Here is a 19,562-nt window from a genome sequence, read left to right as displayed (position 1 = left end):
TAAGGGAAATGCATCATTTAACTAATGGGGACTTTCCTTCAAGACAGAATGATGTCACAAGAATAGAAAAAAAGAGAGAGAAAAAAATTCCAAAAAATTACTCGCATTTTTGCAAAAATTTCCTAAAGTTCCATATGAAAATATATAAAGTAAATTTTAAAAAGTCATGAGAAAGTTAACAGTATACTAGGATGTCTGTGAAATAGCTGTATTGCCAGTTAAAAGATTAAGTTTAGTATAAACAAAGTATTCAAGACTGTTCAGTATAAACAAAGAGGCAAAAAAAAAAAAAAAAGAAAAGAAAACCTTTCTTTCAAGTGCTAGAACATAGGATAAATCAGAAACTAAGCAAAAAAGAAAGAGTTGCCTAATCCTTCAAATTTGGAATAAGAATTACAGAAAGGATTAGGAAATCTGCCTCCAGAATCCTCCATAACTACTGTTCTTTACTCTCTCCCTGACCAGGATTGAAAAGGAATACTCATACCCAATATAACCTAAACAGAGGCACTCAGAGGAAACATCAGTCAACTCATGAAATATCTGTGTACTGTATCCCAATAAAGAATTTTACTATCTGTCATTCTTTGGTTGCCATAATAAATTAAACACATTCACTGAGTCTGTGTCATCTATAGGCAGTTTCTATAGTATTCTGATGCTCTGTTATAAACTATATAGGCTAGAATCTGTATCTTCAACAGACAGTTCTCAAAGATCTCATGGAAGGGTCTCTGAAATACTAATACTCCAAAAATAGAGTTTTGGGTAAAGACTTCTGAGTTGATATCACTTAAGCAATTTTTCAGGCTATACTGATAGATGAAATAAGGATTTCCAGGATTCTTTTCAGTCTGGAAACAGATGTACTTCATGAAAGCTGACTCCTAACCCAAGATCCAGTCAAGAAAGAATTATACAGAACTGGTTAAATTAGTGAAGAGAATTTAATTATGATTATTTACTTGAAATAAATTGAGTTTTTTTTTTCATTTTGCTTTGATTTTTATGGTGCTAGGGATTGAACCTATGGCCTTGCATGCACTGAGCATATGCTCTACCACTGAGTTACTACACTCTGAGTCCTCTTATTTATTGATTTTATTTTAAGAGATAAGGTATCACCATATTGCCTAGGCTGACCCCAAACTCCTAGGCTTAAGTGATCCTCCTGCCTTAGCTTCCTGAGTATCGAGGAATATAGGAGACAGTCACCTCATCTGGTGGTATTATTTCTAATTTTCTATTTTTCTTTTTCTTCCTACATTATCTCAATCCTCAATTTAATATGAATGGAACAGTTTTCAATGGTATCTGATTCTCATTGGCCTATCAGAATCAAACAATAAATACTTCTACTTAACATCTTTACTTTTTATGGCAATGTAATTATTAAAGATCTAATTACAATTTGTTCTACTTTTGTAAGGAGACAATCATAACTCGTGTGCAAAACAAGGTCATATTTAAGAATGATTTCCTTTTATTATTTTTACTATATTAATATTATTTTGGATATTCACATAGAAAAAGCTACTATTGAAGAACATTGACTTCATATGGAATCAATACTTACAAATCCCTCTCAGCCTCACAGATAGTAAAGCAAGGTCACTTACCAGCAAGCCAGGAACCCTGGATGTCTAAGAAACCTTCAGATGTGATAAATTCATTCTAATTTACATGTAATGCTGGTGAAATACGGAAGAGAGAACTTTAAAGGTTTAGATCATAGCCTCAAGAAAAAAGGAAAAAACCTGGGCACGGTGGCACATGCCTGTAATCCCTGCAGCTTGAGAGGCTGAGGCGAGAGGATCCCATGTTCAAAGTCAGCCTTAGCAAAAGCGAGGCACTAAGCAACTCAGTGAGACCCTGTCTCTAAATAAAATACAAAATAGGGCTGGGGATATGACATAGTGGTCAAATGCCCCTGAGTTCAATCCCCAGTACACACCTGCCCGCCCCCCACGACAAAAAAAGATAGAACAACAATTAATAGAGGCTTTAAAATGTACAATCAAGCTGGGGATTGTGGCATACACCAGCTACTAAGGAGACTGAAGCAAGAAGCTTGCTTGAGCCCAGGAATTCGAGACCAGTTTGGTAAAGACAGACCTCAGCTCTTAAAAAATAAACAAATAGTTGGTCTGGGGTTGCAGCTCAGTGGTAGAGCACCTGCCTTGCACATGTGAGGCACTGGGTTCAAACCTTAGCACCACATAAAAATAAATAAATAAAGATTTGTGTCTCTCTACAACTAGAAAAAATAATTAAAAATAAAAATAGACAAATAATTAAAGAATAAAAATATAATCAGATTCTAAAATTTTTCAAGCAGAAATTAATTCTCTGGCCTTTTAAACTGCTAAATAGTCTATGGTTCTAGGTCTACTAGTCAAAACCAAAGAGGCCTAAAATGGTTAATTAATATTTGCCACAACTCTGTAGATGGTCAGGCCAGATATGAGACCAGTCTTTTCTGTAATCATCATCACAAGGTAAGGAGGCTTTTAGAAAAAAATGATCTAATACTTGGAAATGGGCAAGTGAGAGTGTGTATACCCTTGAGAGACTATCTGATATATACTATATACCCCTGAGTAACTTTCTATTGGAAAGACTATTCTATACACTGTAGGGATAGAGGTTAAACTGGAAAACTGAGGCCTGGTACAGTAGCTCAATGCCTGTAATCCCAATGACTTGGGAAGCTAAGACAGGGGGATCACAAGTTCAAGTCCAGCCTCAAGGCCAGCCTTAGTGAGATCCTGTCTCAAAAATAAAAAAACAAAAGAGGCAGAAGATGTAACTCAGATGTAGAGAGTCCCTGGTTTTAATCCAAAATAAATAAATCAAAAATTAGGGACTGAGGATGTGGCTCAAGCGGTAGCGTGCTAGCCTGGCATGAGTGGGGCGCTGGGTTTAATCCTCAGCACCACATAAAAAATAAAGATGTTGTGTCCACCAAAAACTAAAAAAATAAGCATTAAAAAATTCTCTCTCTCTCTCTCTCCCTCTTAAGATAAAATAAATCAAAAATTATAGAAAACTGTTAGCAATACAAATGATTCCTGTCTATACCAATGCAAGTAAATTTTGTCTGGCAGAGTATGAATCTCTGTAACTCATATTCTCATTTTTATACTCAACTGGTTCCTTCAATAACTAATAAATTGAATAAAATCCTTGATTTCCTCCAACCCACCCTTTGTTTTTTTGTTATTTTTTTCCTTTTTTTGTGGTGCTGGGGATGGAACCTAGGATCTTGTGCATGCTCAACAACTGCTCTACCACTAAGATATTCTCTCAATCCCCATGCTCATTTTAGATTTATATGAAACCCAGGGTTTTCAGCTTGTGAAAATTATACTTTAGTAAGTTTTAAAAACAGCATAAAAGTGGGTCTGGGGTTGTAGTTCAGTGGTAGAGTACCTGCTTAGCATGTGTGAAGCACTGGGTTCGATTCTCAGCACCACATATAAATAAATAAAATAAAGGTCCATCAACAACTAAAAAAAATTCTACAAAAACAGTATAAAAGCCATTTCAATTTGGATTATAAGTTAATTTTAATACTTATATCCAAATAAATATATCTAATGTTGTATAGATTTCACATAGATATTTAAGGCAATTAAATTACGTTAATTATTTTGCCTTCTTTTTTCTAGAAGCATGCTAGAAGCACTAAGTATTCAAAGCTAGAGGCTATAAAACACAAAAAGTTAAAAACAAGACATGTCAAATTTATTCAGCTAGCTGATAATCTACATGCATACAATTGACAGCTGATAGTATACTTTATGTTCCATCTAGGAAAAACAGAAAAAAAAATCTTACCTGTCTATAGTATTTTTCATATACAGGATTCCCACTTGATAACTAAAATAAATAAGTAAATAATAATTATATTCAATAACTTCTATTAACATGTTTGGCATATAAATATATTGAGAAACAAAGGTGAATAAAATAAAAAAGATCCTTAACTTCAATTAAGATTGGTTTCATATCTTTTTTGCCAAGTTGAAAGGGAGAATAAAAAAAGACAGTCCCACGTTTTACTAAGGATTAAGTAGACAAGAAATAAAACAAGAATCTTAAAATTGTTTTTAACACAAAGCTGGGTACAGTAGCATACACCAGTAATCCCAGCAACTCAAGAGGCTGAAGTAGGAGACCTTGTCTCAAAAATAAGAAGGGTTGGAAGGCTAGGGCTGTGGCTCAGTGGTAGAGCACTTGCTTACCATGTGTGAGGCACTAGGTTTGATACTCAGCACCAAATAAAAATAGGTAAATTAAAAGAAGGTATCATGTCCATCTACAACTAAAAATTTTCTAAAAAGAAGAATACTACTAGCAGTTAAAAAAGAGGGAGGGCAAGGGGAGCTGGAGATGTAGCTCAGTGGTGGAATACCACTAGATTCAATCCCAGTAACAAAAAGAAAACAATTGTTTACATTGGAACTTTTTCTCATGCAAAATTCTACCCAGAAACCCAACATCTGACAAATCAGAGATGAAATATTTCAGCTGAAGCCAGCTGGAATGCCCCAACATTCTACACACTGATTCTCTACCCAAGTGCCCTAGGTACCTTTGAATTCAGTTAAAAAACCACTTCAACAAAATATTCAAATAAGGGGTTGGGAATGTAGCTCATTGGTAGAGCACTAGCCTAGCACACATAATGTCATAGGTTCAACCTCCAGTCCTGCAAAAAATAAATATAAATGAATACATAAATTGAAGTACAAAAAGATGATACTGAGCTGGGCGTGGTGGTGCAGGCCTGTAATCCCAGCAGCTGGGGAGGATGCGACAGGAGGAAGGTAAGTTTAAACCCAACCTCAGCAATGGCAAGGTGCTAAGCAACTCAGTGAGACTCCATCTCTAAATAAAATACAAAATAGGTCTGGGATGTGGCTCAGTGATTGAGTGCCCCTGAGTTCAATCTCTTGCACCACCACCCCCCCAAAAAAGATGATATTGACATAATCAGATGTGAAAAGCCTAAACTTAGGCAGGGCCATTCAATTCACACCATAGTTCAAAGGTGTAGCATTCCCTTGGGTCGCTCCAGGGGAACTGGGTACTCGAAATAACCACACAAGAGACAGAGATACCTTTTTCTTTGGGGGTACTGAGACAGCTCCTCTGACCTTAAGAGTCCACAGAAAGAGAGAGAGTGAGGATGTGCTGACCCTTTTATAGAGGAGAAGCCATTCAAATAAGGCAAGGGGTTAGGATTCAAGAGGTTGAGTCTAGCTTCATGATGTCTGCTGTCAGCAGGTTGACTGACATCTAGGAAGGCCACAACCAAAGGCAGAGCAAGAGAAGGGGTCACACAAAGGGCATTTCCATGGAACATTCTATCCCAAACAGGGCAAAGGGGTAATATCACAAAGGAACAGGTGAGCATAGCTCAATCCATGGGGCTGCAGGAAGGCACGCCTACACACAAAGACACATTCTGCTACTTCCAGGATTGAGACAACCATCTGGGGCCACTTTGAATGTGGCCAGATCACTGGAAGTGACCAACACAGCCTCAACTGATAAGGGAAGGAAAATGCTAGTCACTCAGCGCAAAGGCCCTCCACACAAAGGGTTCTTTGGTCAGCAGATAAACACATTTAATATATCATCTGAATGACAACAAAGGAATATATATCAGTGTTTAAAGGCTCAGGTTTACCTGTATATCAATAAGTAAGAATGTTCAAGACTCAGAAGTAAATCCAGGGAAGCTTCATAGAAACTTAAAGTATGGAACTTTATGGGTAAAAATAAAGTGATTCTACACAGAGATTACAGTATATATAAAGGCATCAATTAACAGAAAGCTCAGCTATATCTATAAGGAACAGCAAGTAGTTCTGAAAGAAGATATGAGTGTGATTTTTTTAAAAATATTTATTTTTTAGTTATAGGTGAACACAATATCTTTATTTTATATTTACATGGTACTGAGGACCGAACCAAGTGCCTCACGCATACTAGGCCAGTGCTCTACCTCTGAGCCACAATCCCAGCCCCAGGAGTGCAGTTTTTTTAAAAAATATGTATATATATTTAGGTTGAATTTTTAAAAATTTTTATTATTTATTTTTATGTGGTGCTGAGGACTGAACCCAGGGCCTCACACATTCTAGGCAAGTGATCTACCACTGAGCCACAACCCCAGCCCCAGGGGTGTGTTTTTTAAACAGGAGAATTTGTGAAGGATCCCCATGCGCCATGGTAAAACTAAAGAAAAATGAGGATGGAAAGAGGGACAATTGCAAGAGTTTGGAGGACTTATTTTCAAAAAAGATTCACTATTGAGAAACTTAGGTTGGACTTACAAAGGAGTCTTTTTAACTACTCCCAAATATTGGGCGCATATTGTTCAAAGACAGTTAGAATCCCGTAATTAAAGTTTAAAGTCTTAAATTAATAAAGCTAAAAAAATTCTACAGCTCATAAAACTTAACTAAGATCTATTTATATAAACAAAGTTTGCTGAGACATTAAAATGTATACTTCAAAAGCAAGGTAAAAACTGAACAAATTTAAGTGAGAGCTCAAATAGTACAGAACATTTGATTTTGAAATTCTGTAATTAAACCTCGGAATGAATTGTAGAATTTCCATCAAGAGTCTTCCTATTTTTAACAGGATAAATTTTAGTTCTGTACTGGAAAGGAATAAAATTAGAGAAGGCTTACAATTTTGCAGCATTTAAACTTGGTGGAACATGTAAAATAATCATACATAGAGAAAACTTATTTGACAAGATCTGTCTTATAAAAGTATTTGTCAAAGATAATACTTGCATAGAGGCAAAAAGGCACTACAGATGAAAAATATGGGGCTGATAAATTTATAATTTTTAATAATAAAAACAGAATTATGAATGTTCTCCATTTAGTAAATATTATCTGAGCAGCACATAAGGAGTACATTAGCAATTAAAAATTTTTTCCGATTACAGAAAAGAAACAACTATAAAGTTTAGCAACCACAATGTATAAAGTGCAACTCTGAAAATTCATGCAGACAGCTTTATGAAAAAATTAAAACCAGAGTGACATACATAGACAGAGCAGGCTAAAAAAACTGATTTAAGGGGCTGGGGTTATGGCTCAGCGGTAGGGCACTCGCCTCGCACATGCAAGGCCCTGGGTTTGATCCTCAGCACCACATAAAAATAAATAAATAAAATAAAAAGTTATAAAATTTAAAAAAAACTGATTTAAAAAGTTGTTATTTTCAAAAATAATCTGCTTGTGCTTCTTAGCATGCAATAAAAACCTTATTTCAGTTTTATGTACAATAAAATGCTTAAGAAAATTTTATTTTTGAATTTAAAACTTAAGTGAAACTATTTTATTGATCTACCAATGCCATTAAAGTCACATTAATGCTTAAAAAATAAATATTCCAAAAATGTATAGAATTTCAAATATTTTTAGTATCCCTTTTTATTCTCAAAAATGCCTCAATTTGAGCAAAAAATTATATAGTCACCTACTTACAAAAGTATACCTTGATATAGAAGCAAATGAAATGTTTCCTTGAAAACAAAGAGTTAATTTTAGTAGAATTTTTAGTACAGGGGGCAGGGAGCAAACATAGTAAGAAATCCTGAGCTCCAAACTGTACCTTATTAATCATCAAATTACAGATTCATTGGTCACTACATAAACATATATGAGAAGGTATTAGTTTACTAAAGTGTTCTAAAGTACACCCTGTGCTGACTACTATACTAATGTGATACAGTTAAGTGAGAATGGAAAAAGTCATCCAAATTGCCAAGTTACTACTGATCAAGTAAGATGACCAGAGTATTTTAGATGTGTCTCAGTAAAACTGGCTTTTGCCAAACCCAGTGGCACACACCTGTAATCCTAGAGGCTCAGGAACCTAAGGCAGGAGGACCTCAGGTTCAAAGCCAGCCTCAGAAACTTAAAGAGAGACTCTTTCTCAAAATAAAAAACAAAAAGGACTGGAGACTAGCTTAGTGTTAAGGGCCCCCAGGTTCAACCCTTGATACCAAAAACAAACAAACAAAAACCCACACAAAACTTGACTTTTCATTGTTGAACTATAAATATGACCAATTTTAAACACACATACATCACACACACATAATGAATGCATGGAAGAAAAAAAATGCCTCAAGTCACCACAGTGATTACCTCTGGATGATGGGATAATAAGTGATTTTTATATTCTTTGTATTCCTATGCATCCTCCTCCTCTTTTTTTTTTTTTTTTTTTTTTTTGCAGTGCTGGGGATCAAATCCAGGGCCCTGTCCATGCTAGGTGAGGGCCCTACCACTGAACTACACTGCCCCAGCCCCTGCTTTGCATTCTCCAAAGACAGTTTTATGATAAGAATGTCCTACCTATATAATGAGAATGAAACAATAAAGCTATTTTTAATCTGAAAAAAATAAAAATCCAAAAATCTCATCAGTATACAAAATTGCATATGAACTTTTAGCAACTAAACAGCTAATGAAAAACTTTTTAAAAATTTTTTTATTCTAATTTGTTATATATGACAGTGGAATGCATTACAATTCATATTACATATATAGAGCACAATTTTTCTTATCTGTGGTGAATGGAAAACTTTTAAACTTTTAAATAGTTGTCAAAATCAAAATATGGCCTTTTAAAATTCTTTTATTACAATATAAAAGAATTTTTTAAGGGCTGAGAATGTAGTTCAGAATATTGAGCTCAGTGGTAGAAAGCTTGCCTAGCATGTACAAGGTCCTGGGTTAGATCCCCAAGCACCACAAGAAAAGAATGAAAAATTTATTCATTATCAGTTGTGACTAAGTTAAATATTTATAAATGTAAGAAAAATTACTTCCAAAGAGTCATTCTATTTACTACACAGCCTGAAAAAAAAAAATGCAACTTATAGAGCCTCTCAGAGGATGTTCCATTATAATGTGAGGCTTGGACATATGACTTACTTTGGCCAATAAAATGTGAGAAAATTCCAGTTCTAAGTAGAAGCTTTAAGAGCTACTGTGTGTTTTTGCTAGCTCTTACTCTTTTCTCCTTGCCAGGAGAACAATATGTCACAAATAGGGACTGCTCTCAAGCCTGGATCCTAAAATGAAAAGAACTGCCGAAATAGAACCATAGCTAATTCCTAGGGAACCTATAATGTGGGCAATAAGTACACCTTTCTTATTGTAAGTTACTGATATTAAGTTGTTTCTTAGTACAGCATAATATAGCGCACACACACACACACAAAAAAAAATAAGGAAGTCTACACAAAGTATACCTTGTGTACATGCATATACATACACATACACACACAAATCCAGCTGTTGGGAAAATTCACAGGTTAGTAATGTAAAGAGTTTCTTCAGTGTCAATTCTTTTGAGACATAGATTCTTAAACACGCAAAATGAACTGACATTTTAAATCCTTACTGTAAATAGTTACAGAGCAATGTAAAAAAAAAAAAGAAAAACAGGGGCTGGGGTTGTAGCTCAGTGGTGGAGTGCTTGTCTAGCACATGTGAGGCACTGGGTTCAATCCTCAGAAAAAATCTAAAAAACCCTAAAACATATTGCCAATATTTTTTCAGTTTATTCCAAGGTCATATGAAATACAGAGTAATCAGTGAATGCGTTCATAAAATGGAAAGAAGAGTGAGTATGATTATAAAAGATCTCTGTGATCGAACGGTTCTTTATCTTGGATTGTGGTTAGGGTGAACCCATATGAATCCACACCACTTTTGATAAATTGTACAGGCTGAGTGTTACTAATCCAAAAATCATAAACTCAAAATATTCCAAAACACGAAACTTTTAGCACCAACATGACAGCACAAGTGGAAAACTCCACACCCAACCTCATTGATGGGTCACAGTCAAAATTCAGGCACACTAAAAATATTGTAGAAAATTATCTTTAGACCATGTGTATAAGATATACATCAAACATCAATGAAGACATGGGTCCCATCTTTAAGATATCTCATTACATATATGCAAATATTTCAAAGCCCAAAAATAAAAATTCTAAACACTCCTGGGTCCCAAGCATTTTGGATAAAGGGTACTCAGCCTGCATATGAATATGGCTTAATTTATTTTCTGCTGCTGTAACAGAATACTATGGTCTAGATAATTTATAAAGAAAATTTTATTTCTCAGTTCTAGAGGCTAGAAGTCCAATATTAAAGTGCCAGCACCTCGTAAAGGCCTTCCAGTTGTGCCAGAACATGGTAGAAAATGTAAGAGCCCATATAACAAGCCACTCTCAATACAATAAACCCACTACCAGGTAACAACATTAATTCATTCATGAGTGCAGAGTTCCCATGATCCTAATCACCTCTTAAAGGTCTCCCTCCCAATTCCAACATGATGGCAATTACATTCAATATAAGTTTTAGAGGAGATATTCAAACCATGACAGCACAGAACTGTTTATAAAACTGATGAAATTTGTATAAGGTCTATGGTTTGCTAATGTACCATGGTTATACAAGATGTTACAAATAGGAAAACTGGATGAAGGGTACAGGGAGGGGACTTATCTGAATTAACTCTGCAACTTCCAAAAAAAGGCAGCAATAATTCAGGCAGAAAAAAAAAAGGAAAAGAAAATGAAAGACTGTATAGGCAAACATATACGACGTCTAGGTAGTGAAAAGGGGACAACGGACTAGGCATTGTATCTCACACCTGTAATCCCAACTACTGGGGAGGTTCAGGCAGAAGGATTCCAAGTTCAAAGCCAGTCTCAAAACTTATTGAGACCTTGTCTTAAAATAAAAAACGAAAAGGTCTGCAGATGTAGTTCAGCAGTAGAGTGTCCCTGGGTTCAGCTCCCAATACCACCAAAAAAAAAAAAAAGAAGAAGAAGAAGAAGAAGAAAAAGAAGATGATGAAATAGATTTTCTTGCTTCAAATAAGCTAACTCAAAATCTTTTTAGTTTTTCTCTCTCAAAATTTAAGAAAAATTATGCCAGACGTGGTGCCTATAATTCCAGCAATCTGGAGGGCTGAGGCAGGAGGATCAGTAGTTTGAGACTTAGCAATTTAGTAAGAATTACAAAAAAAAAAAAAAATAAGTAACAGTGCAGCACCAGTGAACATTAAAAAAACAACATTATGATGCACACAACTTTCTTTAATTTGCCATAAAAAATTATTTTAGGCCCAAAACAAAATTATTAACACAAAACTACTTAGGATTCTGTCTTCCAATACTTCATTTTCAAGAGGGCTACAAAACCTGAAGGGGGACCAATCCCTACATCTTTCAACTCCTCCTCAACCACCAATACTACCCCTCTAATGGTGATCCCCTAAAGTCAAAGTACTAAACGAATACAACCAAGAGCCTACTCTTTTATGCACATGCTTACACAATGTGAATGGTTTGAGTTTAGAAGACTAAAACTTCCTGATAGGTCTGTGATGTCTAAAAGATTTATATACTTTACAATGCAAAGGAAAATAGGATGAAAAATAACAATAAACAGAAGGCAGAAATGAAAATAAAAAGGTGCAATAGTGTTCAAATAATCCAAACTGAAAAGGAAAACAGAAATCAGAAACCGAGGGGTCAAGAGAAAGCCAGTAATAGACAATCTTAGAAAGGAGAACAACTCTGAAGTTGTTGGTAGGGAAAGTGGGAAGGTAAAGAAAATCAAGTCCCAGCCACTCATGGCCCATGCCTGTAATCACAGTGGCTCAGGAGGCTGAGGCAGGAGGATCTCGAGTTCAAAGCCTGCCTCAGCAATTTAGCGAAGTCCTAAAGAAACTTAATTAGACCCTATCTCTAAATAAAATATAAAAAAGGTCTGGGGATATGGCTTAGTGGTTAAGCACTACTGGGTTCAATCTCTGGTACCAAAAAGAAAGAAAAGAAAATCAAGTTCTCCTTTAGGTGAGAGTTCTCACCTGTAGACATGGGGTAAGGTACGAACAAGGAAACACAAGCAGTCACTGGAGTAGTTCCCCCAAAGAATGCATGACATTAACCATGAGCATTTGCAACTCATTTAATAGTTTAATAAGCATGTAGTGGATGCCTTCTAGGTATAGAATGATAGGTTTGATCTATCTGGTGTTAGAATAATCAGACAGGTGGGGCTGGGGCTGGTAGCGCACTTGCCTGGCATATGTGAGGCACTGGGTTCGATTCTCAGCACCACATATAAATAAATAAAATACAGGTCATTGACAACTCAAAATATATTTTGAAGAAGAATCATCATCATCATCATCATCATCATCAGACAGGGCTGCTGCTCTCACAAAAGCTTACATTCTAGTAAAAGTTGCAATACTTCATTCTGCAAACATGTTAACATGTCATGTTTGTTCCATAAAAACCATTTTTAAACTGAGAGCATAATAAGCAAAGACCCAAGAATACTATTAAGTATAGTATTCTTTAAGTTTTTAAAATTTGGATCTAAGAAAATATTGACTTTGGAAATTATCAGCAATGAGAGAAAAAGAATTTCAAAAAGATAGTTCAGCTGGATACTACTGAAAAATGTTGGGTGTAAAAAGACCATACCAATAACTCAAATCAATAATAGACTACTTTTCTGGAATCTAATTCAATCTGATCAAAAATATGTCCTGGGCTGGGGCTCAGTGGTCCAGCGCTCGCCTGGCACAAGTGAAACACTGGGTTTGATCCTCAGCACCACTTAAAAATAAAAAGATATTGTCCACCTGCAACTAAAAATATATATAATAAAAAAATGTCCATACAACTTACTTTTTATCAAGTATAATTTTACATAAACATTATTTTCTAGATAAATCAATTTATTTTTTCTTCTTTTTCTTTTCAAGAGGAAGTCTCACCATTGCCCAAGGTGGCCCCAAACTCCTGGGTTCAAGTTATCCTCCTGCTCAGCGTTCCAAGTAGGGGGAACTACAGGCACACACCACCAGTATCAGCTCTAAATAAATTTATTTCTTAAAGTGAACTGAGAAAACACACGTTTACATATTTACTAGCTGAATAGTCCTTATTTTCAAAGAGGTAAAGAATTTGCTAGTAAGGATTCTCATCAGTAATTTAAACAGTAATGACTTACAAAATGGGATGGAGGACAGACCCTCAGAGTTCACTCTAGACACCAAATTGGATTAAATAAGAAAAATATAAGATTTGCACAAATTAGATTTTTTTTTTCTTACAATTTACAGGGTACCCGAGACCCAAAAAGTTCAGTAATGAAATGTTGTTATTTTATAAATTAGCTGTAATCCCAGCTACTTGGGAGGCTAAGGCAAGAGGACTGCAAATTGGAGGACAGCCTGGGCAATTAATTCAGAAAGGCCTCGTTTCAAATTTAAAAAAAAAAAATAAAGTATTTAAAGGGCTGGTGAGATATAGCCCTGGGTTCAATCTCCAGTACTGGTGAAAATAATTTGTTTTTTTTAAAGACAGTCCCAAGTTCCATCCTCAACACAACCAAAAAAAAAATAATAATAATAATAATAATTAATTTTATTTTTTAATAAAAAGGCAAGTTAAACGCTAAAGTACGAACTTAAACATTTTAAAATCATACAAACACTGTGTTTCACAGATTCCTAACAATAACTTTCACTGAATCCTTACTGAGCATTTCCTGTACACAGGGACTACTAATCTAAGCACATTAATGAAGCCTTTTAACTTTATAAATCATATATTAATACACTGTATTTAAAGGATAAGGAAAATAAGACATTAATAAATTGAGTGACTCAAAGTCATACATCTACCTGAGTATTGGCACCAGGATTTAAATTCAAGTAGGACTTACATTATTTAATTTTTAAGTTTGTTACCTCTATTATCAATTTTGTTATTATCTTCACCATTACCTTGCTAAGATCTTTCATGTGAATGACATCATTCAAACCTTATGACACTCAGAAAAGTATTACCATATTCCTGAATCCTAAAAAACTTTCAGCCATAAGTACCATTTTCCATTAAACACAAATAATTACTGAAATAAAAGATAAAATAACACTTTTTTATTAACTTGTACTTATGTACATTTATCTACCTTTTTTCTTAGTATCACAAAGCTTTTTTCACATTCAGAATCTAGAGATACTTTTAATTTGCTTTTGGTCATTGACAACTATGCATACAATCAGACAGACATGCTGTTTCTTATAATCTGGCACCATCTCCCCCCTTCCAGAGTTCAAGTACATTTTTACCAAGTTGACGTAAAAATGAAACAAGATCCATACATGGTTCTTTATGTTCACAGAGTAATTTCAAAAGAGCAGCAATTTGAATTTTTCCTTGGAAAACAAATAGAGTTGGTACCCAGTGTAGCCCACAAGGTCAATCCCACAGCATGGTTGCAGCTGGGAGGGAAACTAGGCACCAAGGGCCTAGGGTTCTAGCACTTGCTAGGATCTTCTTTCCTTAGGACCAGTCCTCCACACAGAGGGTGTAGGGAGGCCTGGGGAGGCCATGCAGTGAGCAGAAGAGCCAGACATGGCCGAAAAGGGACTCCAGCTAGCAGGTCTGAATGGCCACCTGCATGCATGCATGGTGGACACAGAATGAGGATGGCATGCACAAGACCTAGCAGTAGGCCTCATTTCTAACACTGCAGCACTGAAAAATACTACAGTTTTCTCTTATATTTCTTTTTCTCTATTTGTTCTAACTCCTAGTTTCATTTTTAAAATTAATTAAATTACACTCAGAACCTGAATATCATTCTTTTTTTTATATAAGCATGAGATACTTTTTTATATATATAACTTTATTTATATGGTGCTGAGAATTGAACCCAATATCTCACATGTGCTAGGCAAGCACTCTACAACTGAGCCACAACCCCAGCCCTGAATGGTAGTCTTTTGATATTGTATCAACACATTAACTCCCATTGCCTTTGAAAATTCTATAATATACTCGAAGTGATTTAAGCAATTAATACAGTCTAAAGGCAACTATCAGACAAATGGCAGTGGACAATTCAAATCTAAGTTTCAGAACTTTTTTCTTACTGACATATATGCATGGTACCTTACATGTAGAAGATAACAAATACTTTATGAGTAAAATATTTGAAAGAATGGAGTAAGTGAATAATACTAAAGAATCCTATGCAGAGGAAAAAAACTATTCTATGTCACATTATAGAATATTTCTTAGAAGACAAAGATTCAAAATTTAAGCTACAATTCAACTTCCTGTGTTTCTACAAACAAAATTAACTTTAGTAACAATTAGATGAATATTTTCTATGTACAACCAAGTATACACATGTGGAGCAATGATGACCATATCACAACTAACTCTTTTACCTGTCCTTTTGTCATCAATCTTAAGAAGCAGAAAAAAAAAAAATTGAAGAGAAGGGTCTTAAAAATGAAGGGAGGCCTGGGGAGGTGGCTCAAGCGGTAGCGCGCTCGCCTGGCATGCGTGCAGCCGGGTTCGATCCTCAGCACCACATACAAACAAAGATGTTGTGTCCGCCGAAAACTAATAAATATTAAAATTCTCAAAAAAAAAAAAAATGAAGGGAAGCTGGGCGTGGTGGTGCATGCCTGTAATCCCAGTGACTTGGGAGGCTGAGGCAGGAGGATTGCAAGTTTAAAGCCAGCATCAGCAAAAACTAGGCACTAAGCAATTCAGTGAGACCCTGTCTCAAAGTAAAATAAAATAAAATAAAATCCACATGGAATAGCAAGAAACCCAGAATAGTCAAAGTAATCCTGAAAGGAAAAAAACAAAGTTAGGTAACTAACACATTCCAATTTCAAAACTCACTACAAAGCAATGGTTCTCAAGACAGCATTGTACTGCCTGGGCAGACTTACATATCCACAAAACAGAATTAAGAGTCAGAAATAAATCAATATATCTACAGTTAACTGATTTCTTACAAAGGTGGTAAGATCATTCAAGGCAGAAAGAATAGTCTTTTCAACAAATGGTGCTGGGACACCATATTAGAAGCAAAACATATCCAAAAAAGAAAAGAAAGAAGTTGGACCCTTACCTCACATCCTTTATAAAGATTAACTCAAAACAGATCAAAGAACTAGATACAACAGCCAAAACTATAAAACTTTTAGAAGAAACATAAAGATAAATCATTGTGACCTTGGATTTGCCAAAAGATTTTTAAATGTAACACCAAAAGCATAAGCAATAAAAGACAAAAATAGATAAATAAGATTTAATAAAAATTAAAAACAAAGTGCTTCAGAGAATACCATCAAGAAAGTAAAAAGGCAACCCACTAAATTGGAGAAATATATGCAGACCATACATCTGACAGGACACTTATATCTAGAATATAAACTCTCATAACTCAACAATAAAAAGATATATAATTCAATTTTCAAATGAGGAAGGGACACAGATGATTTTCCAAAGAAGATATACAAATGGCTAATAAGCACACAAAATACCCAAGAGCATTAGTCATCAAAGACATGAAAAAAAAAAAAAAAAAAGCAATGAAATACCACTTCACACCAACTAAAATGGTCAGAATCAAAAATTCATATAACAATCTAACAATCATTGGAGAGGATGATTAGAAAATCCTCATCCTCATTAACTACTGGTGGAACTATAAAATGATGCTGCTACTATAAAATGGTGCTATTTGAATCATTGATGCTGTCTGCAATTCAAGATCTTAAAAACCACTCATTTGCTAGCGCCTTGGCAAACACCTGTAATCCCAGCAGCTCAGGAAACTAAGGCAGGAGGACCACAAGTTCAAAGCCAGCCTCCACAAAAGTGAGGAGTTAAGCAACTAGGTAAGATCCTGTCTCTAAAAAAAAAAATACAAAATAGGGCTGGAGATGTGGCTCAGTGGTTGAGTGCTCCTGAGTTCAATCCCCAAAAATTCAATATTTCATCCAAAAAAACAACTCATTTGATTTCAAAACTCAAAGGTTATACATAGAAAAATAATTCAATTATACAGAAAGTAGCACATACAATTCTATAGAAAAGAACCCAGAAAGTGGTATATCAAAGGTTATGTGCAATAGTATTAATAATAATTGATATAAAATATCTGTATACATAAAGGACTTAATTAAAACTTAAGTATATAACACCTAATCAATGACATGATTCCAAAGATATGAAAAAGATGCTTAAAAGACCACAAAGGAATATACCTATAATGTTAAGTTAAAGAAAACAAAATTCAGTTGAGGGTGGTGGTCATGCCAATAATCCCAGCAACTCAAAAATTTGAAACAAGAAGATTACAAATTCAAGGCCAGCCTCAGCAATTTAGGGAGACCCTGTCTTAAAAGTAAAAAAGTTTTGGCTAAGAGGTAAAGCAATCGCCTAGCATGCGTGAGGTACTAGGTTTGAGCCTCATCACCATACAAAAATAAAGATATTATTATGTCCACCTATAGCTAAAAAATAATTTTTTTTAAAGTAAAAAACAAAAAGGTCTGGGTATGTAACTCAGGGATAGAGCTCACCTAGATTCAATCCCCAGTACAAAAAAAAAAAAAAAATCCCTTCAGAATAGAAAATTATACATTGAATATGTGATTTCACAGCCATATGTGAAAACCATATAAATGGGAAACATTTTTTTAAAAAATCTTAAAAACCGTGTGGATGGTTATCCATCTACTATTTTTCTGCATGTTCCAAGTCTTCTTTAATGAGTAAAACTTCGGAAGTAAGAAACATTTAAAAGAATACTTATATGAATTCTGTACATAAATATCAATAAAATCAAAGCAATTCTATTTACTAAGTGTCTCCTTTATACTAACGAAGTACAGTCGTCCCATGATTTCCCTAAGGGATTGGTTCTATATGTCCTACAAATATCAAAATCTGCAGATGCTCTAGTCCCTTAAAATGGTGAAGTGTATTTGTTTTGTTTTGTGGGGCTGGAGAGTAGGGAAGGTTGTTGCAGTTCTGGGGATCCAACCCAGGGCCTAGCACATGCTTTATCAGTCCAATGATGCAGTATTTGCATATAACCCCCACACATCTTCAAGTATACTTTAAATCATCTTTAAATCAGTGACACCTAATAAAATGTAAATATTGTGTAAATAGTTGTCATACTGCTGGGGACAGGTCTTTTTAAATCTATCCTTGAGCCCCATTTCTAATGTCCTAACTCAAAGTTTAAAATTCTTGCTTTAATCCAAAGAAAAAAGAAAAAAACATAAGAAAACTGACTTGAATTAAACATATTTTGAATCAAATGTCTTTTTTTTTTTCCATCCACTTTGCTGGGGATCAAACTCAGGGCCTTGCACATGCTAGGCAAGCAATCTATCACTAAGCTATGTCTCCAGCCCTGTTGTTGCTCTAGGTATGATTTAAGAAGTCATCTATATAATCAACCTTGAATACTATAAAGTATTTTTAAAAATTAAAAACTAAATTACTACAAAAATTCCATCAATAATCACAGGTTACTCCTTCATCATAGTACTTATCACACCAAAAAAGCAGTGTTTACCCCTAAAAGACCAAAAACTAATTCAGCTAAATGTCATGGTCTTAGTCTCATATTTCCGTGGCCTATTGAAGTAGTAACACACAGGAGACGTTCAGTAACTGCTTTCTGAAATAAGAGACTCAACCAGCAAAACTGAAGGCAATTTTAATGCATACAAGTTTATTTTTAATATATACTTAATTATAAATCTATATTATGTCAGTAGAATACAATATAAAATGAGGTTATCAATAATTCTTAATATCAGTGATTTATAAAAATTAAATGCAACATTTCATAGAAATTAACATCTCTATAAATAATTAAAATTGTCAATTAAGCTAAGATATTCTGACTTTTGGCCCAAGATCTCCCAATATTTTATTCTAGTTTGCAAAAATGACCATATCTGGAACATCAAAAATCTTTAGAAATAGTGGTTTCAGGTTTTATTTAATAATATATTTGTTTAGTTTCTCTGATACATGCTATTATCTTCAGCAATAACATACTGAAGAAACTCTAAAAGAATATTAGATTAAAAGTAAATATCAGCAACATATCATTCACATGGATCTCATAAAACAAGCAGGATCAGATAAAGTGGACTTCAAGCCACAATTAATCAGAAACGACAAAGAAGGCCATTTCATACTGCTTAAGGGAACTATACATCAACAAGACATAATAATCATAAGTATTTATGCATCAAACAATGGAATATCTATATACATCAAATAAACCCTTCTCAATTTCAAGAATCAAATAGACTACAACACAATAATACTGGATAACTTTAAAATGCCTCTGTCACCACTGGATAGCTCCTTCAAACAAAAACTAAATAAAGAAGCTATAGAATTAAAAAAACACAATTGACAATTTAGACTTGACAGACATATATAGAATATTTCACCCATCAATGACCGAATACACTTTCTCCTCAGCAGCACATGAACCCTTCTCTAATATAGACCATGTTATGTAAGCTATCACATACACTGGCATACAATTATAATATTACCTTAATATATTTTTAGCATCTGTAGGGTTGTTTTGATAACTTCATTTCCATTGATATTAATTTTT

At 34.6% G+C, this 19,562-nt stretch overlaps 1 protein-coding gene across 3 annotated transcripts in view; it reads right to left on the bottom strand.

The window, feature by feature from the left end:
* The window catches only part of Eps15 (epidermal growth factor receptor pathway substrate 15), a 128,642-nt gene that overhangs the window by 98,199 nt on the left and 10,881 nt on the right, over positions 1-19,562 (bottom strand). For all 3 annotated transcript variants that reach the window (XM_076860432.1, XM_076860433.1, XM_076860434.1), the window contains exon 2: positions 3,841-3,882. In XM_076860432.1, coding sequence (XP_076716547.1) covers positions 3,841-3,882 — 42 coding nt within the window. The remainder of the gene's footprint in view (positions 1-3,840; positions 3,883-19,562) is intronic.

The sequence above is a fragment of the Callospermophilus lateralis genome, chromosome 7 (genome assembly GCF_048772815.1).
Source record: "Callospermophilus lateralis isolate mCalLat2 chromosome 7, mCalLat2.hap1, whole genome shotgun sequence".
Lineage (NCBI taxonomy): Eukaryota > Metazoa > Chordata > Mammalia > Rodentia > Sciuridae > Callospermophilus > Callospermophilus lateralis.
This window is presented reverse-complemented; position numbering and strand designations above follow the sequence as displayed.